Source organism: Protopterus annectens, chromosome 10.part0 (genome assembly GCF_019279795.1).
Source record: "Protopterus annectens isolate FY-2018-M chromosome 10.part0, PAN1.0, whole genome shotgun sequence".
NCBI lineage: Eukaryota > Metazoa > Chordata > Ceratodontiformes > Protopteridae > Protopterus > Protopterus annectens.
Window position 1 is genome coordinate 1,623,147,230 of NC_056744.1, and position 23,351 is coordinate 1,623,170,580.

General features: G+C 39.1%; 1 protein-coding gene across 1 annotated transcript in view; it reads right to left on the reverse strand.

Moving 5' to 3' along the window:
• Positions 1-2,764: 2,764 nt before the first annotated feature.
• The window catches only part of SEZ6L2 (seizure related 6 homolog like 2), a 616,191-nt gene continuing 595,604 nt past the window's right edge, over positions 2,765-23,351 (reverse strand). Inside the window, exon 18 of the mRNA XM_044086316.1 lies at positions 2,765-4,418. Coding sequence (XP_043942251.1) covers positions 4,389-4,418 — 30 coding nt within the window. The 3' untranslated portion in view covers positions 2,765-4,388. The remainder of the gene's footprint in view (positions 4,419-23,351) is intronic.

Below are 23,351 nucleotides of genomic sequence, written 5' to 3' on the forward strand. Positions count from 1 at the left end.
ATGTCTCTGATAGGCAGAGGCAGACAGTAATGCACAAACTAACATACCCCCCCCCCCCATAACCTCTAGAAACTTCCTAACTAACATGCATCCTCCTAATAAAAGCCCAGGATACATGGGGACAAAATTGGGTTGGATTGTATTACTAGGCTTATAAAGGCCCGGGCGATCATTAGCCTAGTATATAGCTATGAACTAAGGAATTTGTTATACTACAAAATGAAAGACAGGGTAAGTACTTCAGAGCATGAGTTGGATCTCTAACTGTAAATTAAGTATTAAATGACAATTAAGTGTTGTTATTCCTTGCCAGTTGTGTGCTGCCATATATATTACATTTAGCAGATATCAATGAATTATTCACACATTGTTATAGGCAGCCAGCTGTGTATAATCGCATTGCACTCCCACAAAAGGCTGTCAAGGGGACAGCCACTGGTCAGGTAATGATTTAAATCAACATGCAGCGTGAAATTCTACAAATCAAGCTCTAACACATAAGTGAACTGAGCATGAGAACAACTCGGTGATGCTAATTTCCAGCTTTGAATTCTGCAGCATGTGACCTCATAATTTACTTTGTACTGCATCATTACTCTGTAGCATCACTGTCTCATCCGTGGTCTCACATTTACTGCTTATTACATTTGTACACATAACACCTTTTCTTTTGTGCACATATAGTCCGACCGCAATACAGCAGTCTTACTGCTTTAAGACTGTAATAAAATGGGAAAAATGTCTTTTTGTATATTTGCAGATGTACTGAAACACAATGGAAAAATGCATTACATAGAGGAATGAATACATTATAAGTGAATACTTTAAAAAGAGAGTTGGTATAAAAGCATTAACTGGTTAGTTCAGAGGATGAGCAAGTACCATTGTTGCTTTACAGCAAATAGTTCTCTGTATTTTTTTTTCTCTGAGCTAGGGTGTCTTCTGTGTGGAGTCTACATCTGCATGTCCTTCTTGAGCACAAATCGAACCCCCCCACCTCCCAAAGACATGCAATAGGTGAACTGGCATTCTCCAGTGAACGTGCACATTTATGTCTGTGTGTTCTGTGATAAACTGGTGCCCTATCCAGAATGGTTTCAAAGATTTCTGCCCATTAGCCACTGGTATTGGCTGCAGTGTCCACATAACCCTGTAAAGGATAAAGTGGAATATTAGAAAATAGGTAGATGCATAATGATCTTAAATAGGGCAGAAGACAGTAATCAATCCTTTCCTGAGTCTATACCTTCCAAAATCTAAAGGAATGGTGTTTTTACTACATTGGTGCAAATGTATGAAGAGGAACATTAACAATTAATAGACGATAATACTATCGTCTGTAGTGCTGAAGGGTGCCGATGTCCATTCTGGATAGTCTTAGCTGAGTCTCAACTCTTTCTTTATCATTTTCTGATTTTCCTCAATTAACATGCTGCCTTGTCATTCTACACCCAGACATGTACACAATGGGAAAAGCGGGTACAGTATATAACCCCCTTTCCAACCTTCCCCCAAGCCATGGGAGTTACATTATGGTGATGTAAGGACTCTGTCAGACAGAGGGCTTACAGAGACATGTAACATCCGTCCTGACCCTAAAAAGTATTTCAACAAAGCTAAGCTTTGCATTTTTCACTGTTGTTCTATGTCAAATTTGTTCCATTAGGTGGGAATTTCACCACCAGATGTTCTCATGCTGTGCTATCAGACCAGTTTAAGCTAGCAATAAAGTCAAGGGTGAATGTAGTCTTCCTGTAAAAGTATATCCATCCATCTGTCCTGGGTTTATTTCTAACTAGCCTCTTTAGTGTAGGCTACAGGCTTGAATGAATCTCTAAATCATATTTATTCCATTCTCCTAAAATGGGTCTTTTGCTTCACGGCCTAGTTCCCAAAACATAAATAATGAATAGCTTTAATAATTTTTTAAAGGTACAAAGTTCAGTGCAGGACATTAAATATTCCATAGATGATAGCAGCTTCTGCTGTCTCATGCTTCTTTTAAAAATGCTTATATTAATAACAGAAGAGATAACTCAGCCTTCTATTACCCTAGATCCCATGCTAGCAGCTGACAGTGAAATCTGTTCGATTTATGGTGCTCTGCTACTATCTGCTCTGGGCTGTCTGCTGAGTTATTTCACTGTACCTTACCAAGAATGCATGGTGAATTAGAATGGCCAGTAAGCTACCACTGATTTACAGGGTACTGCAGAGTATATGTTATACAGTAACAGCATCTCTCTTGGATACAGAAACTCATACCATAAGGAGGAGCAAAGCCCCAAAATTGACGTTATTGCACAGTAGCACTCATGCCTGAAGCACCTTACTGCTATCATTGAATAATTATGTTTTCACTTCTAGCTATTTTTTCCTGTGGTTAAAGCAGACATGATGATGTTATAGTACAGTGGGATCTGTACTGATCCCCGAAGGAAAACATCACCGAATCACTATTGGCTGGGCATACTTACATGAAAGTGCTTTTCACCGAAGAAGCACTTTCGCATAAGTATGCCTGTTGCGGAGGTCGTACTACAGTGCGGATAAGGGAATATTCACTTCTTCTCACTGTAGTGTGATCTCAGAGTAAGAATATTAAAGTAGGGGGGTGTAGGGGGCACAGCCCCCCACATGGCTTGCCCCCTGCATGAAAGCAGATTTAGTGGGGTTTTTTTTTAACACACTTTAACGAAAGCGCTTTTTCGGTGAAAGTGCTTTCGTTAAAGTGTGTTCGGTGATTGTGGATTTGGACTATTGAACTTTCGTTCAATAGTCCTAGATCCAGTACAGTATCACTGCTGTATTAGTAGCCAACCAGGTTTGTCAAAGTAGCACAACAATTGTATAACCGATAATAGGCAGTGCATCTCTTCTCCCATGATCCCACAGGGTAGCAACTACCTAATGCAACTCTTAAAATCTGACAAATATATCCATTACTTGAATTCTGCAGTCTAATCTCAGATAATATCTATCTAACTTTAAAACTGATCTCACTAAGTAAACATGATCGTAGGTACGGAAACAAGTAGGTTCTTTTTTAGAATTCATAAGAAGAAGAATCATGGCACAACGTCTATTATGTCATGTAAATGTAGGTTTGGATCTCAGAACCTCTATTAACATATTGCAGCTCCAAAATAGCCAACCAACTCCTAAGTTACCGCATGATAACAGGTAGTTGTTTCTTCTGGAACAGTCTAAGACAAAGTTCTAAAAAAAAATACTCTCCTTTTGATAATGGCCCTGAGTTTCAGAAGGCAGTTTGATCAACACAGATTAGTGGAACAACTGAAAGTACTAGGAACTGAGAGATCCCGTGTCCAATATATTTGAATGACGTTTTTTATTTTTTCTTTCAGCCCTATCTGCTTTTTATACAAACTGCTTGAACTCCTAGTATGGTTTCATCATCTGGAAACAAAATCAACTCAAATCCACTGCTTCTGTACACAGCTCACCAGTTCATTCTCCAATAACCCCGCTTCATCCACACTAACATCAAGGCTATCACATTACCAGGCTTGTTTATCCCAACAAATAAAGATGTTTTACCCAACTAGAAATAATATAGTCTCGAAATACTGCATTAAATGTGTATGTCAAGAGGATGGAAAACAAGTGTTTGATACAAGGTCATGCTATTATTAGGCTTTTGAATTATTTCAGCAACTTATGTAATACATGTTTTGTCCATTTTTGGCCACAAAGACAGTTTTTTTTTTCATGATTTGTTTCAGACCTCCAAACCTGGGAAATAGATGTCACATGGGTTAGCTTATATGATTGGTTGACTAATTTACAAATTTACACAGTTGATGAAAGCCATGAAAGAGCAGTCATGTGTTCAGGAAAAGTGACGTTCACCTTGTAGGAAGGTGAGGAAGGGTAGGAGGTGCATATTGCTCTTTCTCTCTGGTTGAATGCTTATAGCACAAAAACTCTGTTGCGAACAAAGCAGAATTACATTGGCACTATTAATGCTGGTTCAAAAAAGACAGGGGCAGCAGCTTTTAGGATATTATTAATCCTCTATTAAAATTAGCATATTTCATAATTTACAAAGAGGTCTTGCTGCTTCCATTTCACCTCTGCTTCCCCCCCCAACCCATGCAGAGAAATGGCTGCCCCAAACACATTCAACAGGTATTGGCACTAATAAGAACAAAGGGATAAAAAGATGTGACCTGTGATGTAAGGTCAGGGTTATAAAGCAGACGTGGGAACAAGGTGTATGCGATGGGAGCGTAGGCCAAAGGACAAGGGTCACAAGATTAAAGGGTGAGTCTCTGAAACTGAATCAAAACATCATTGGCAGGAAACAACTTGCTGATGCATCCTCTTTATCCTCCTCTTCCTCTTGAGGGTCTGTTGTCCCCTTATCAGATAGATACTTCATACTCTCTTGTGTCCTGGAAAAACAAACAGCAAAAGACACAGTGAGATGACAGAAGCTCAAAGATGTCCTGCAAAACAGTAATAAACTGACCCAGAAACAGACACAGCTATCTGTGGCACATGTATGTCAGACAAAATACTCTTAAACATTAAGTATAGTGTTGGATAAGGACAGTGTAAAGCTCCTCATGATGTCTAGCATTTAATGTGGAAGAAATGCAAGGTCTTCTCTGCACCACAGAAGGGATGGTACTGTTGTCCCTGTGACATATGCAGTGTAGACAAGACAGTGCCCATGCAATAGTGGATTCAACACTGCTGTAAAATGAACAACCATAATAGTATTTTATTTTTTATTTACCTGTTGCAAAATCAGTTTGGTCTTTACTGTTCATTTGTTAGACACGTAAGCCCACTAGGCACAGCTTTTTATCATGAAGAAAGACCCAGCTACACTGTCTTGTAAAATGACTTGCTTGATAGTCACATTTTGCAAGTACAGATGCAGAAAATCAAAACCAGGACTACAGGATGAAAGTTTATGGCTGCTTATTCTCTTAACCTTCTATGATATGATGCCAAATTACTGCCCCAGTCATCACCCTTCTATAACAGCATATTTAGTAAGGGGTATGGCAGTTATGGTTCTGGCCTACCGATCTGGGTTTGAATCTCATCAGCCACAACATCCATACAGCATGAACCTGGCCATTACACACTATGTTATTATGCAATTATTTATGTCGGCTGGCTGTCTAGACCCATGGGAGCTATGCCAGCTATGATCTGTTTCAATATGGCAAGAGAACAGTACAAAATTACAATAACTAAAATACAGTGAATTACAACATTATTTATTACCACTGTACTGAGAACAGGACACAAAAGCAAAACCCAGACACAAATTACAACAATACAATTTATTCCTAGAGCCTACTTAACCATACTAAGTTGCCACAGCTATAGGTAGCCTTTTACAGTGGGCATGTAAGTTAGCTATAAACAAATGCAGAAATGAAGAAGCCCTGCCTTGCAGAGACTAAGTTACAAAGCTTTGATGTTTAGAAGGAGAAGGCCAGGATGAAACTTTCAAGTCAATAATGAAGCATGGTTAGGATCATCGAGTCTAGAGAACAATTCTGAAGGCACCATGAGTAGTCTCTAGATTTTATAGGAATCTGAAAGTAAAGCAACGTTTCACCTTCAGAATGTTACTGACAAGTGAGGAAGAGGATGTTACTGTTGTCTTTGCAATAGAAGCACATTTAGAATGAGTGATGGTCCCATTTAGGGGGCCTGCATGACAAAGAAGACATTATTTAATGCCATCTATAGGCAGTGACAGTTTGAGAAGGATGCTGTGAAAATGAATGGCAAAGGGTGGGTAGAATAACCCCTTTGGAATGGTGTCCCTAGTTACAGAACTCAAGATGTGAGAGACTTTATTGCAGGTTCCTATGACTGCTTTGACTTTGGCAACATGTTTTCTATGTGCATGGAGTAGGGTAGGTGAGGATCTAACAAAAATGTAGGTACTTAAATGTATCAACTAAACTAAGAGAGAAGTCAGGTTGGCCTGAGTTGCATGGCTTCAATTTTTTTAAAGTTTAGGTACCACAGTCCTGATGCACTATTCTTTGGATGCAAGGATGCTGGAACCATAGGGTAAGGAGGGGTGAGTGGCCACCCCTCACACTTTAAATATAATCATGGACTTTGTCCTTGACTCCTGGCTCCTCAGCTGTATCTAAAAAAATAAATAAATAGCTTGAATTACATTTTCACTAGTGCAGTAATATAATTTACCCTGCTGTGTCAACGCAGTAATAGGAGGCAGGTAATGAACTTATGTCCTATTAGTACGTGGCTTAACAACCAAACAAACACAGTGTTTTCCTGGTAAGCTCTAGTCTTATAATTAGAGATTACAGTGATTACTGGAAGATGCTTTGTGGATCTTCAGGGGTGTTTTTTTTTTCTTTTAGGTATTTGTTTTAATTTAATTTTGTAGACCAAAGCAGCAGCTCTGGTGCATTAATTCAAGGGGAAGGCAGAAGTATTTCTGTAAAGTTATGTAAAAGGAACATAGTCTACGCAACAAAATTGGAGTGAATTTTTTGAACCAAGTTTATTAATTTTATTTTTTAGCAGGAAACCAGATGGAACCATACCTCCCAACTCTGTCCAGACTTTTGCGTAATATCCAGATTTTTGCCTCATAAAATAGTTTTCTGGCAAATCATTCAGAATTTAATTTATTAAATAATGACAGACATTTGGGTTTCAGACCTCACATCCTTCTAGAAATGCATGTTAATGAAAAATGTGGTATTCTAGCAACTTTCTAAGTTTATAACAGCGATATTTAAAATCTGTCTTAGATGTGGGGCATTTGTCTGCCCTTTATTTTTGGCTTTATTCCAGAATTCTTGTGCTGAGATTAAGAGGTATGTATGGATATCTGTGAGTGGTATATATCCCAACCTTCCATCTCTAAAATGTTACCTTTTATAATGTGGAACAAATTGACAAAATGTAGAGAACTTACTAACATTTTACTGTCAAATTCAATTATAAAGCTCACATGATGATTACAATGTGTTACTTCATAGTTATAAAAAGTTATTTGAATGGATTAATGAGTCAGTATTATTTACCATGGATAGTAAAGGAATTACAAGGCTGTTTAGACTAGAGACCATATGAGCCTTGCCAATAACCACCCTTAGCTCTACCAACCTTTTCAAGTGGGCAAAGCCTGTAAGTTCTGGAGTATATTTTAGGGTACCCATCCAAGTGTCTATGCTATGTTTGAAGGCAGCCAGAGAATTGCACTGCTTGACATACAATGGGAGGCAGTGGCACTAACTGGTGAACCTATCTCCCCATTTAGTTTTATTTATGCCCTCATGTAGATTCAGGTCTTGTGTCCTACTGCTGCTGGCTAAACCACTGAACACACTGAGAAAAAGGAGGTTTCAGATAATGCGATCCCTGAGCTCATGTAAAGAAAGGCTTGCATCTCTCTTTAAGAGTCTGTATGACACACAGTACAGAAAAACATCACCAGCATTCCCAGATTGCTAGGATTTTTGATGCCTGAGATGTTTTTCATTAAGAACTGCTACAGTCTTTTGTTTTTTTTTTTAATATGCCTAACAAGATAGATGCCAAAAGATGCATTATATTCTATAATGTGTCAAACCAGGGCAAAGTACAGAGGAACAATAAAACTTCCTTAGTTTTGGAAGAGATGATTACCTGGCATATAAAAGAATTTCCTGACTATAGTTGCTACATGGTGATCAAAGGAGAGGGATTGTCTAACTAGGTGCCTAGGTCTCTGATAACAGACTCAATGGAGGCTGTGGTGTGGCAGAAGCAGTAGGTGGTAGAAATTTGCTGTTTTCTAAAGGAGATTATACTGCCCTTCCTCTGTGCATCAGGGGTTAAAGCATGATACTTCCACTTGAAGGTTATTTCAGTCATTTGTTGATTTGAAACTACACCCAACTTGCAGTCACTGATGAACTTAGTCACCCAGTGATACTTGCTGTAAATAGTAAAAAGAAGGCACCCAATGTGGACCCCCAAGGAATGTCACTGGTCACCTTTTCTTTAAACAAAGAGGCATCACTGACCCTGGCAACATGTGCTCTGCCCTTCAGTCAGTTTGCAATCCACCTTACCACCTGATTAAAGTCTTAATTCCCTGGTTTATAAGGTGAACGATAATGAATTTCATGACTTTGCAGACAAGATTAGTAAGGTTAATGGGTTTGTAGTTGCTTTGGTCAGTGGCGGGGCCATCCTTATGAAGGGGCATTACCACTGCATTGTGCCACTGATTGGGAACACAGCCTGTGACAAGGCTTAGGTTGAACAACTTACAGAGTGGATCAGCAAGGTTCTGGTTGTCACTGTTTATAAGGCAACCTGGAATATTGTTGGTACCCATTAAAGAGGTATTTTTGGTTTCAGAGATCACTTTAAGGATTTGGTCCTTGGAGTTACTTGAGGAAAGTGACTCCATTAAGTTTGAGGTGGGCATGACAGTTTCAGGGGAAAAATTTGCAGCAAAATTGTTAGCCAATATGTTGGTGATGTTGTTAGAATTTGAATAGTAGGTGCTATTATTCTGAACACTGATGTGAATTATTCCTTAGTTTTCTAACAGAGCTAAGCCAAAGAAGCAAGCCTACAGTCATGAAAGGCATTATTTATCTTAATATCTGCCTTTACTTTCTTCATGAGGCATTTTATGTTTTCATTGTGATGAGAGGTTCTGGCCTTAGAAGGTAATCTCAGGTGTTTCTTCACTCTGTTGTAAAGTTTATTTTTATCTACTAATCAATAGAGGGAGGGATGGAAATTTTTACTGCATTTGGGCCTGGGTGGGGGCTGCCTATCAATGAATTTATCTAAATGAGAATAAAGATCCTTTTCATAACTGGAAACATATCCAAGGTCCATATTGGGATTACCATAGGTGAATTTTGCAATTTTGTCAAACAGTTATAAATATTAGCTTTTCTGAAGTCCCTCTAAAGAGAGTGGTATTGGTAGCCATGGGATTGGATGTTCTGAGAGTAAAGGTAACCAGCTGGTGATCAAACTTAGCAACTGAAGGACCAACTGTGGGCAGAGGATAGGCTGGAGCTGAGTTTGTGAGAGCTAGATGTAGGCTATTTCTGACCCTGGTAAAGTTATGGACAGTTTGGTCCAGGGAGTATCAATTTAAAAAATTCTTAGGAATGAATGTTTGACAGACCCTTTCAGTGTGGATCACCAAGAAATATGGACTTTTTAAGATTCAAAATGAAGACTTTCTTGAAATGAAGTACACTCCTAATTGTCCCTGATTTTTTTATGTACATTTGTTAATGCGTATGCTCACTGAACACAAGTGTCCCTTTTCAGAGGGTGACCAAGGAGCACATTCTAGTTAAGTGACTTGCTCAGAGTCACATGGCAGGCAAATGGCGGTGAAAGGAATCAAACCCTGTAACCTTGTTTACAGGAAGCAGCTCATTAATTCTTTGGTGCTTTACTCCTCTGTGCTAACTTTGCAGAATGCCTCTGATTTTGCCATCACACTTTTGGTATGTGTTCCTCACTTGTAGTTTTCTGTCTGACAAATAATTAATTGCTATTCCTAAATAATGACAGGCATTTGAGTTTCAGACTGCATATTCTTCAGAAAAGTATGCTAATCTAAACCCTACTGTTCCATCAGTTTCCTAAGTATGTAAAGGCAGTACTTAATCTGTCCGGAATTTTGAACATTTGTTCCCTCGTTTTTTTGGGCTTTGTACCTGTTTCTTGCATTAAGAAGTTGAGAGCTATGATAGAACCATCTGCACTAATTTTCTTGTTTCTATTTGTGAGTCAATTTACTATCCATTGAATTACAATAGGGACTGACATTTAGCTGGAAGGGTTTATCTGTCGGATGGTGTTGAATACTTTTCCAAGGTCAAGATATGTGGTCTATGTTGTTTTGCCTTTATCCACTGCACACAAATAACCCAGAGATGGGCCGAACAAGGATAAGTTGGGACATTTACATTTTTCTGCTATCCAGGAGGGTCAGGGGTGCTAAACCAGAAGTGAATTTATGGCTACCTGTCCATTCTTTCAAATTATGTTTGAATAGCATAAGAGAACTACTTTGCTTTATGTTGACTGGAAGACAGTTCCATAGAAGTGGTATTCTCTGTGATACAAAGCCATCCTCCAACATGTTCTATCTATTTTGCAAATAAATGTTAATCCCTATTGTAACTCATTGGATAGCCCACCCCCCCACATGCACAAAGGATCATAGCTGCTAAGAGCATGGAAGATCACTCCTTCTACACAGTGTCGAAAGTTATCAGTTTTCCTACCATCCTGCATAAAATTAGTGCTGGAAGAATTTCAGCCTACCAAAAATTTGGTTCTATGTTCACTCACTGAATTAAAAAAAACCCAAACTGCAAAAAATGAAAGAAAAAGAGCGAAATGGAAAACAAGCAAACAGTGAAAAAAATTACATCGAATGGCCATAATTGGCCAACCAGGAAGTAACACGATGCATAAGGTAAGTGAAGGGAACCTACTAAATTTGCCCTATTCTCCACTGTAGTGTGATCACAGAGTTGGCATATATAGTTGGGGGGGGGGTGGACGGTGCAGCCCCCTGTCTTGGTTTGTTCTATGTGGGATGTTGGCCGACTATGGCCATTCAATGTAGTTTTTTTGCTGTTATTGGTGTTCACTGCTTTTGCATTTCATTGTTTTTCTTTCATTGTTTTGCTCTGATTTTTTTTTTTTAATTTGGTAAGCAAAGATAGACCCAAATCGTTTTTAGTGCGAACAATGTATAGTCTGACAACTTTGGGTGCCATTTGCCTTGCAAGATTGCACCTTCCACACAATATTGGAAGTCATCAGTTTCTCTGCAAAAAACCTTTTTCAGTGTGGACAATATACAGACCGATACCTTTTGGTGTCATTAGGCAAGCTGCTAAAACCATATGTGCCACTGAGCTTCCTCTAAAGGAAAAGGCCACTTCATGTTTTAAAGTAATTTAGGCTTGTTAAATCCATTATATCTTATATGTATGGCTTTCTTACTCATGAGCAACTTGTCCTCCATTGAAAAAGTAAACATCTAAGCCTACTGAGAACACTGGCCCATACTGACAACCCAAGCTGTTTATCTTAAAAAAAAAAAAAACAAACAAACAAAAAAAACACAGTCTATCAGTTATATATCCATTTGTTTTCCTTCCCATACTGAACTCTGACAAAAGTATATTAAAGGCATTTATAGCTGGTGACAGTTCTGTTACCTTTTTCTCTATAATTATATTGGGGTCTATATTAGAACACCGAAGTTTCAAAACTTCGAGTGTTTTAATATCGACCCATTTTCAGCGAATGCTGAAAATATCGAAGAAACAGAAAAACAAATTTTTTCCTAGGGAAAGAATTTGGTTGTCTGTTTCTGTTGCTAATATTTTTCGCTCTGCTGCTTCGGTATTTTCAGTGCTATGGTGGAAACTTATAGGTCGGGTTCAGGTAAGTGTGCGATTGTGTGGATGTGAGGATTAGGGCGGGTTAGGTGAGTTAGGGTTAGAGCGCGGGTCAGGTAAGTGTGTGATTGTGTGGACGTGAGGGTTAGGGTGGGGTAGGTGAGTTAGGGTTAGGGCGCGGGAGAGGTGACTGTGCGATAGTGATGGACCTTAGGGTTAGGGTTTGGGTTAAGATAAGTGGATAGTTAGTGGTTTATCTTTAGTTTAGTGTAGGGTTAGGTGTAAGAGTTTAGGTGTATGTGTGTGGATTGCTGTTTGTTTGGTGTTCTTGTGTTGTGTGTATCTGTTTGGAATAGCAAATTTTTTCCCTAGGAAAAAATTCACTGTTCTGTATGTTCGATGTTTTAAATTTTCGGTGACTAGGGTTCGATATTAGAACACTCAAAGTTTTGAAACTTCGGTGTTCTAATATAGACCCTTACATTGGTAATGCTAACTCACAGATGCTTAATGAAACTGACTGTTTCTAATAGTCAGAAACACACCTAGCTCAGGTCTGTCCGCTCCATTCAGGTTCACTCCACTCCCTACCCTACCCCTCAATTCACACCCACCCCACAACTATATTTATACCTACCTAAGAATCTCCTATTACTACACAGATCCCTCCCCTTCCTGCCTGCAGACTCACATTGATTTTTAGTAATCCTTTTCCTTCTACATCATTTCTTATACTTCAAGACACATCTTGAAATAATCTATGACTCTGACCCTGAGTAGCATCCTGCCCTCACCAAGAATGATACCATGGTATAGAGAAAAAAATTATCAATTTCAACAATTGGCTAAGCTTCTGGTGTCATTCAAAGGGGATCCAGTGTCTGTCAGCCTGGGATGACATGCTCGACAAGCTACGCTGCTTCGCTAGAGATGGTTTGCACCTGTCACCCTTAGGCTTTCGAATACTGGCAAAGGTTCTTGCCACCCCCATAGTGCCTTTTTTAGGCAAGGCTCAAAAGACAAACCCACTACCATAAATAGCACAAGTAACAAAAAACTGAAGGTAATGCTGTTCAATGCCAAAAGTCTAAACCTCAAAATGCACACACTCGAGGCACTCCTCAGTATGGAGAAGATCGATATATGTGCAGTAACAGAAACCTGGTTTAAGGCTCCAGAGAGCAGCCCAGCACTACCAGGCTACAACTCATACCATACATTTCAGCCACAAAACCTGGACCGAAATACAAAAGGCAGGGGAGTATCCATATTCATCAAGGATACCCACATGTCCAGGTTAGAGGCACAGCAAGATGCTTCAGAGATCATCCACGTGCAGCTAACAATGAGCAAAACTGCTATTCAAATTATAGCTTGCTGCAGATTACCCACCATGTCCCAGGACCCCCACTCTGCATTCCTGGAAACACTGGGAAACATAAAGGTCCTACCAAACACCCTGATATTGGGTGATTTCAATTACCCAAACATTAACTGGGAGAACTACTCAAGTATGAACTCCCTTGCCCAACATTTCCTAGAATTCATAAACTCAAATGCTCTGGATCAACTGGTCAACACCCCCACCAGAGGTGACAACATATTGGACCTGGTCATCACCAACATGGGCGACTGGTGTTCCTTACCGGAGGTCAACCCCTCGCTGGTTAGATCTGACTATAAACTAATCACTCAGGATATCCACATTCCGCCACCACCCCCGGTCAAAGAAACCACAGTGAAAAACTTTTCAAAACCAAACTTCACATTTCTTATGACCGAGGTGGGAAGTTTCAAAGCCCCCATGCTAAAGGATAACGTTGTCCAAGCTGCAAAATCCTTTACTAATACACTCTATGGGCACCTACAAGAATGCATGGATCATGCTATCCCAAACAAAACCAAGACTCACTCCTCCAAGAAAAGGAAACCAGTATGGTGGACCCCTGCCATAAATAAGCTATACAATAGAAGGAGGAAACTAGTACAGAAAAGAATAAAATCCCAAGAAGGGAAGACATCCCTGATCAGTATCAGCAAGAAACTACGTTCCCTCATAAAATCATCCAAGGCTAGCTTTGAAAGAAAAATTGCCATGGACATCAAAGATAACCACAAGGCATTCTTTAGTTATGTCAAGAATCTAAGTGCAATTCACAGATTGGCTCGGAGTTAGTGCAAAATGGCACAAAATACACTGAACCGACCGATATAGCCAACATCCTGGCGGACAGGTTCAGTGGAAACTTCACCTCCTCTCACCCCCACAATGGCCCATAACTATACCAGAAGAATGTAGTGCCCCTGAAATCACAGACACTCAGGTCAAAACAGCCCTCTCTGAAGCCAAAAACACAGCATCAATGGGACCGGACTGTGTCCCAGGCTGCGTCCTACACGAGTTCAAAGATGAACAAACCCCTCACCTAAACACACTGTTTAAACTCAGCCTCTCCACAGGCTACATACCCACAGAGTGGTGCACAGCAACGGTTATTCCGCTCCACAAAGTTGGAGCCAAAATGGACCCCGGAAACTATTGCCCTATAAGCCTGACTAGCTTGGTCTGCAAAGTTATGGAGCACATCATCATGGATCTCATTAACAAAGATATTGGAAACCTTCAAACATAAGATGGGTTGCCAACTGGCTCACAGACAGAACCCACATGGTAAGAGTTGCGGGAGCTAGGTCTGACTCTAAAACAGTTACAAGTGGCATTCCCCAGGGCTCAGTCCTAGGACCCCTCCTGTTCAGCATATACTTCTCAGAGGTACAGGCAATTACAGGAGGACTATGGCTGACCAAGTTCACAGACAACTGCAAACTAGGGGCTATAACTGACTCTCCGGCTGACACAGACATCCTCCAAAAGGGTCTCACTGAGACAGATACCTGGTGTCAAAACCATGTCCTCAAGCTAAATGCCAAAAAGTGCATAGTCATCCCCTATGGAAAAAAAACAAAGTACCCACAAACTACCACATAGGTGGTAGCCTCCTAAATACAGAAGACATAATAAGGGATCTGGGGACCCAAGTAGATAGTAACCTCTCCTTTGATAATCACATTGCCAAAGTGGTTAGAAAATCCTTCTATGTGGCCCACCTAATCACAAAAAAGTTTGGATCTAGATAGAAAGAGGTCATTGGGCCACTCTACGCATCACTCATTAGACCCCTCATAGAGTACAATGCCCATTTGGGATGTACCTTACAAGACACCTGTAACAACTGGAAAGACCACAGAAGTTCCTCACCAAGAGGATCACTGGCCTCAAGCAGATGCCCTGTGCAGCTCGAATGAAGAAACTCCAGCTGTACTCGGTTGCATACCGCCTACTCAGAGGTGATCTCTGCCTGACATACAAGGCCAAGTCCGACCAGAATTGATGGACACGCTCCACCTAAAGAAAACCATATCCCCTCAAGCCACACGCTCCAGGGATCTAAACCTCACCACAACAATAAATAGGACATGCTGGAGGGATAGATTCCTGTCCCAGAGACTTCCCATGCTTTGGAAAAAGATTCCAATCTACATTAGGCAGAGCTCCTCGCTAACCCTCTTCAACAGAACCTTGACGAGTGGATGGGAAACAGAAAGTTTACCTCAGGGATCACTTCAATGGCTCTGCTGGACAGAGGCACAGAGAACTAATCTAAGGGGGTGGCGAAAGCCAACACATTCCGGCTAGGCTTATAAATGCCTTCGGGCAGATAGCCTAGTACCTACCTATGAACCTATGAACCTATTATTCCACTTTATTTAATTAACTTTGTCATTGCCTCTTCAATTTATCACCTACTTTTTGTCTTCTAGAAATAACTATGAATAATTTTCATTGCCTTCACTAAACATGTTGCTTATATATTTAAGTACCCCTCTACTCCTTTTACTGTCACACCTCATATGTTATGTAACACCTGCTTATCTGAAACAATCCTGTGTTTATTGTGATTGACTGCACAATTGTCTGGTAAGAGAATATTTATTTTGGTTTATATTTTCTTTTTTACCTATATTTTTCACTTTTTGTGGGGAAAAACTATATTTTGTTGTTTTACCTCTAGTTTATACCATTTATACTACTAATGACACCTCTGGAATTCTGGGTACAAGTATTCAGCAGTCTGATGATTCAGAGCATGTGGAAGAAAATTAAAGAAACAATGAACGGAAGAAGTTCATAATCAATAAGAAAAAAAAGAAATTGATTGATGTCTACAATGTAAAGAAAATACATACTAAAAAGAATACTGCCTTCCTATGTAACACACAGATTACAGGGAATGATAATGTTGTTCAGAGCACCTTCAGTTTAGAAAAAAAGGTTTCAGTCATTTTTTCCAAAAGTAAAGGCAGAAAAAAGAGGCAAGAGCTAGCTGAAAAGTGAGAAATCAAAATTGAACATGGAAGGATCAAAGAATATTACTGTAAGAAAAAAAGAGGAGGATGACTGAAGATCATACCTCTCAACCGTACCAAATCTCTTGGTTTTTACCAGTTTTTGAGGTTCAAATAGTGGGGTGGTACCCCTTAATTTCTGAATTTCCCGACATTTTTACGGACTGATGTCATCACGTGGAGGCTTGTGTGGTGACATTAGCTTCATGAGCAGTCTGTCGGAATTCAGCTGAGGGCTGCTCTGGGCCGAGTGAGTGAGTTTACAAGAGGGGCAGGACAGATGAGTCAGAGAGAAGCCTGAACACTGAGATTTTTAGCAATTGACATTTATTGCTCCATTTATTCCTGTTCTTTCCAGGTAAAGCACTTTAGTTTGTATATACAGTAGAACACCCATGTGTTGGGATTATTGCTGCAGTAATGCATTTACTTCCATCTCTGGATGTTTATGTGCTGCTGATGCCATTCAGAAGTTGGAATGCATGCAATTTGAATTGCGTTCACCGCTGCATTTATGTGAAGGTTATTTACTGCTGCTTTATTTATTTGAAATATGCTGCATTTTTTATGTGTAGGTTATTGTGTGTGTGTGTGTGTGTGTGTGTGTGTGTGTGTGTGTGTGTGTGTGTGTGTGTGTGTGTGTGTGTGTGTGTGTGTGTGTGTGTGTGTGTGTAATGCCCCAGATCGATATACCTAGTGGTTAGGGTTACACTGGCTCAAACCCTGTACCTTAGGTACAAGGAAGCAAGAGCCTGAGTTCTCTACCCATACCACCACTTCTGATTGAAGGAGTTATAGCCTCTCAACTGTACAAATTTTTACAGAATGTCTGGGATGTGTTTGGCACATACATTTGGTCTGTTCCTCATAAAATTTGGATGGTGCAGCAGTAGTGTTGTTGCCTCACAGCAAGAGGTTCTCTGGTTCGATTCATGGCTGAAGTGCCTTCTTTGTGAAGGAGTTATAGTGCTCAACTGCACAAATTTGCACATAATGTCTGGAATGTGTTTGTCTCATACTTTTGGTCTACTCTTCTTAAAATTTGGATGGTGCAGTGGTAGTGTTATTGCCTCACATCAAAAGGTTCTCTGGTACGATTGTTGGTTGAAGTGCCTTCGGTGTGGAGTCTGCATGTCCTCCATGTGTTTGTGTGGGTTTTCTCTGGGTGCTCCAGTTTCCTCCCACAATACAAAGATATACATCTGAATCATTTCTCTCCAGGCCTCTACTGAAAATTAGCTTTGTTCCAAGTCAGACTTTCCCAGTAAACAAATGTTAAAAAACATAAATTTTATTGTATACTGGCAAATCAGTGAGAACTGAATCCACTAAATAAATTGCCATTTAAGCTTTTCTTCCTATCTTTTAGGAAACACATGGTAACACAACATTTTATTCTAGCAACTTTATAAGATTATACAAGCAATGTTTAAAATGTGTCCCCGGTTTGGGGTCTTTGTCCTCCCCAAATAAATTTTGTTTTTTTCCTGATTTCTTGTACTGCACAGTTCTTCAGGGAAAGAGAAGTTTAGAATAGCCAGGTAATGGGACATTGAAATTTCTGCAGGGGGACACTGGAGCCATATTTTTTTGTCTGTTCTTCAGTTTGTGTTTGAAAGCTGGTATCCCACACTTCCATTAGGGTGGGCAGGGTTACATCATTAGGTATGCAAATTCTATGTTAATCAGGCTACAGTTTTGTACCTATTTTTCATGGGCCTTTGTCCAAATTTTTGATGTTTCCAGGTTGAGAGGTATGCTGAAGATGACAACATGGCTCAAGCTGTGGATGTACAAAGCCAGCTTGGATGACATTTGTATGCTTGTAAATGTAATAAGCAATGAAAACAGTGGGATTAATAAGATTACCGTGATGTTCATTTCTTTGTAACAACTGATAGAACAGAGATTACTGAATTAGAAGATGGAGACTGGGGATTATTCACATCTGGTCAGAAATTATATACTTGTAACTAGAGATCTGATTATTAGATGAAGTGATATTTAAATTTGCAGAGAAGATAATGACCATCAAATAGTGTTATGCTTGCCAGGAGCAAAACTACAGGATGTGGGAAAGGTCTTGGAATGCCTTAATGTAAGGAGGCATGGATCTGTTTTTATTCATGTCACTACAAATGATCTCATCTGTATGGACTCTCTGACTGTTAGTAGGGAACCTACTTCCTCTTAGCATAGCTTCTACAGGTATTAGGACATATTTTTCACAAATCACATACAGAAAGAAGAGTCAAGTCACTGTGAATGAAAACATTTTGGGGTAAATACCTACATGAAAAAATAGTCCATTTAAAAAATGGAAATGTGTACAGCATTCGAGCCTAATTTCAGGCACACATGGTTAGACAGGATGGTATGTACTTGTCAAGACCAGGCAAGAGAATTTTTGCAGCAGATAAATTGCAATATTTAATGAACACAAGACAAGAGTTTGCCAGGTCAAAAATTTAACAGTTCACAGATTGCAACATTTGATGTATCTCTGATGGTTATTAATGCTAGGGGCATTAGAAATAAAGTGTTTATTGGAAAATTTGCTATGTTCCCACAAGATTGATGTTGTTATTGTTTGTGAAACATGGTTAAGGAACAATGACTGTTAACCAGTTCTGTCAGGGTAAAGAAATAGGTGGAGGTGTTATGATAGGGATTAAAGACTGTTTTAAGACCTGTAATTAATAAATATTCAATGATAAAACCAATACTATAGATTGTGTAACTGTGACAATAAAGACAACCCTGAAATATATAACAACTGTTGGAGTGTATAGACCACTAAAGTCAAGTGCTGATGATGTACAGGAATTCATATATTTCTTGCATGAAACACAGGGGGGGAAAATTATAATGTCTTGGGACTTAAATTTACCAGAAACTGACTGGAATAATATTGATTGACATTAAAACATATGTTCAGGAGCAATTGTTTCAGGTTGTAAAAAAGCCTACCAGGGAATGGAACATACCAGACATTGTTTGTGTTCCTAAAGGAAGTCACTGTTACTTCATGCAACTTTTACCACCACTGATATAATTAATCATATGGTCATAAAAGTTAAATTGCTGTTAGATAATTTTGACAAAGAGAAATCTAAGCTGATGCAAAGAAGATTAATAGATTGAATGGAAGCAAAACAGTCACTATGTAAAACAAATTGGAGTGATGAAGTTCAGTGGAAAAACTGCTGAAGAAAAGTGACAGGTTTTGAAAAAAGAAATTGTTTGAATGCCAAAAATAAAAAAAAGTTTAATATCAGGATAAAGGTACACAGTGTCGGGATATCTCTCCAAAAGAACAAGATATTTGATTAAGGTGAGAGACAAAAAATACATAAGAAATGGAAAAGAGGTCAAACTTTAATTCTGAAAACTGAAATAAACAAGCTAGATAGACAAATTAAAGTAGTGTGAGACAAGAGCAAGGAAATTTTATATGAAGATATTGAGCATAATAGGAAGCCATTTTATAGATATATAAGATATATAAGATGCGGTAGGAATAAAGACATACAAATTGATAATTTGTGTGTAGATTTTAACATTTATTCTCATACACAAAAGATTATAGGTACATTTACAAAACCTTATGCAAAGCAGTTGGCTTCATAAAGGAGGTGAAAATTGTCCTAACAGCATCCAGGAAACCTCAGATACTGAAATCAAATTAGATTATATTAAAAAAGAGCTATGCAAATTGGACCCAAACAAAGCAAAGGGAGGAGGCATAATTAATAATATTGACCAGAGAACACTTTATCATGAACTTACAGTACCATTATATCTGTTATTCACTAGGTCATTTAAATATGGGAAGATTCCTCAAGATTGAGGACATGTACTTATTAAACCTAACTTTAAGGTAAAGGGGAGTATGACAAACCCAGAGCTATACAGACTCATAAATTTACTTTCATTTTGTGAGAAAATAATGGAAAAAGTTACTTTTGATAAATTATTGTCAGAACTGGAAAGGTTGGGACTTGAAATCATATATCAGCATGTATATGTGGAAAATAGATCTATGATCACCTGTAACATGAAAACAGCTATAAATGATAAATTGTGATGTGGTGTAATTTATAAAGACTTAACTTCAGCATTTGGTAGGGTCATACAAAAAACACTGATCAATAAATTAGGATAACTAGGTATTGAAGTACTCTTGATAAGATGGGTAGCTGCATGAATTACAAATAGGACATGACAAGTATTATACTGCAATTGGACAGGTGAAATTCTAGATAACATTCAAAGTATCCCACAGGGCTCTGTCCTAAACCCATACTTGTTTAGGTTGTATCTTTCACATATATCTCTTTCATCTGATTTGTTTTACATTCTGTATACAGATGTCTTGAAAATGGGTAAAATGACTACATGTGTTATAGGTAGGGCATGTTTGCAAAATAACTTGACTAAATTGACCATTTGGGCACAGGAAAATAATGTGCTGATAAGTACATCAAAAACTGAACATATGAGATGTGAGAGACATAGATTGAAAGGTGAATATTTAATACAGCACACAGTGATTGAAGCCGTAGATTAATTTAAGGACCTTGGTATATGGGAAGCTCCAGCTTTGAGTTTTCTAATCATATCAACCAATTGGTTAATGATAGTTATAGAACTATAGGTTATATGAAAATATTTATAAAGTTTAGGAAATCAGAAATTATGTAATTATTATTAGTTACATTGGACCCAAACCTGAGTATGGAATAACAATATGGAACTTTTATAAGAAAACAAGCATGAGTAAATTGGAAAACGTACAGTGGAAATATATCAAGGGCATCCATGTATGTGAAAATTCAAGTCATTATGATAGAGAAAAATATCTGAACTTGTATAATCTCTCATATAGACTTTTAAAAGGAAACATTATTCAGGTATATAGGGCATTTAGAAACAACTACCTCTGGGAATGTTTAGGGTTATCAAAAAGTAGTAGAGATTCATCAGACACCCTATCTAAAGGATTATATTAGGAATGAGAGGTGTACTAATGGATTCTCTGAGTACAACTGATGGATGGACCAGACCACCAAATTACAATAAAGCAAACACTAGCTTAGAAATTTTTAAAAACAACCTGGACACTTATAATGGCGAAAACCTGTTTTGGTATATTGGCAGGTAGAAGGGCATTATTGCCCATGTGTGAAATATTTGTATGTATGCATCTCAACAACTCTAAAGTCCCCTACTCTTGCCTAGTCTACATACATTATTGGCCATCTCTACTTGGACAAAACTGCATCCATCTAATTTAACTTATCACTATACTGCCTTTATAAATACAGACCTGTTTGATGTACCATCTGCTCTTTCACGGTTAAATATAAGCCCAATACGAACTTGCCATTATACCCTTTATGTTACTTACATTATCATATTATTTGCCAAGGTAGTGATATACAACCTACTCTTAACCAGTACCCTTCATATCTCTACAATTTCCCCTTACCTCTTGCACATATGTATCCCCCAGAAACCTAAAAATCTCCTCCATCAACATCTGATGTACAGTTAACAAAGTAATGGACTTGCACTTCTGGATCTCTCACTACTCTCCTGGCATTCTCATCCTCACTGAAACATGGTTTAAGCCACAGATCAAAGAGTCTGAAATTCTTAATACAGTCTATAATATTATGCACTGTGACAACTTAAACAAAAAAGCTGGTGGTGTAGCCATACTATTTTCAAACCACCTTGCCATCTCTCTCTCTCTCTCTCTCTCTCTCTCCTGCTTTGTCCCACTTAGATTCCACTCAATGATGATAAAAATGTCTAACCTGAAACAATCATGAAAAACTATGTATCATTGCCCTGTGTATCCCTCCAGGTAATAATATTTGTATCCTGGAAGACATCCTCCTAGATATCAAACTCCATATTTTAGGAAACTGCAATCCTTTGTGATGTCAGCATTGACTGGCAGCACCTTTCAACAGACTATCCCTCAAACAGCATCACCCAATATGGATTTACACAACTTATAACCTTCCATACTCACCCCAACTAAACCTCTGGCTCCATTCTAGACTGGAACTTGGTTTCAAACCCTGAACAATATAACTCTCCCAGAATCTTCACAGACTTACTCAATGACCACTATCCTACCTATGTTGAGAGATTAATAAACCACAATCTAATGCTGTAACCTTACCAGCCTGATGTTTTCAACAATGTTCTTCAATCCCTTACCTGGTCCAGTCTTTACACCTTACTTCTGGAAAATGCTGCACTTAAACTCAATTCATTATTTCTCAATACCCTAAACAGCCTTGCCATCATCAGAGGAAAATGTGTTAAATCTACCCAAACCGTCTGTCTATCCCATGCTAGTTGCACACTAATTCACAAGAGAGACAACATTTGGTGAAATTAGCAAAGAATCCAATCTGCTCATAGGTTCATAGGTTGATACTAGGCTATCTGCCCTAGGGCATTTATAAGCCTAGCCAGAGCGTGTTTGGCTTTCACCACCCTTTTAGATTAGTAGACTGTGCCTTTGAATAGAAGGTCAAAGAAGATAGCCCTTTTAAGGTTAGTTTACTGTGCCTCTGTCTAGCAGGGACACAGAAGAGATCCCAGGGGTAAACTTACGATCTCCCATCCACTCGTCAAGATTTCTCTTTAAGAGGGTCAGTGAGGGGCTCTACCTAACATGGACTGGGATTTTGTTCCAGAGTGAGGGGAGCCTCTGGGATATGAATCTGTCCCTCCAGCATGTCCTATTTATTTCTGTGCTGAGGTTTAAGTCCCTGGACTGTGTAGCTCTAAGGGATTTGGATTTCCTGAGGTGGAGCATGTCCATTAATTCTGGGTTGGACATTGCTTTATAGATCAGGCACAGATAGCCTCTGAGTAGGCGGTAAGCAACTGAGTAGATCTGGAGTTTCTTTAGCCGAACTGCATAGGGCATCTGTTTGAGTCCCTTGATCCTCTTGGTGAGGTACTTTTGGGGTCTTTCCAGTTGCTGCAGGTGTCGGGTAAGGTACATCCCAAATGGGGCATTGTATTCAATTATGGGCCTGATGAGTGATGAGTAGAGGGGCACAATGACCTAGAGGGGCACAATGACCTCTCTTGATCTAGATGTGAACCCTTTCATGATAAGGTGGGCTATATAGAAGGTCTTTCTAACCACTTTGGCAATGTGATTGTCAAAGGAGAGATTACTATCTACTTGGGTCCCCAAGTCCCTAATTACTTCTTCTGTACTTAATGGATTACCACCTATGTGGTAATTTGTGGGCACTTTGTTTTTCCCAAAGGGGATGACTATGCATTTTTTGGCATTTAGCTTTAGGCCATGGCTCTGGCACCAGTTATCTGTCTCTGTGAGACCCTTTGCTTGTGTCAGCCGGAGAGTCGATTATGGCACCCAGTTTGCAGTCATCTGCGAACTTGGTCAGCCATAGTCCTCCCGTGTTAGCCTGTACCTCAGAGAAATATATACCGAACAAGAGAGGTCCCAGGACTGAGCCT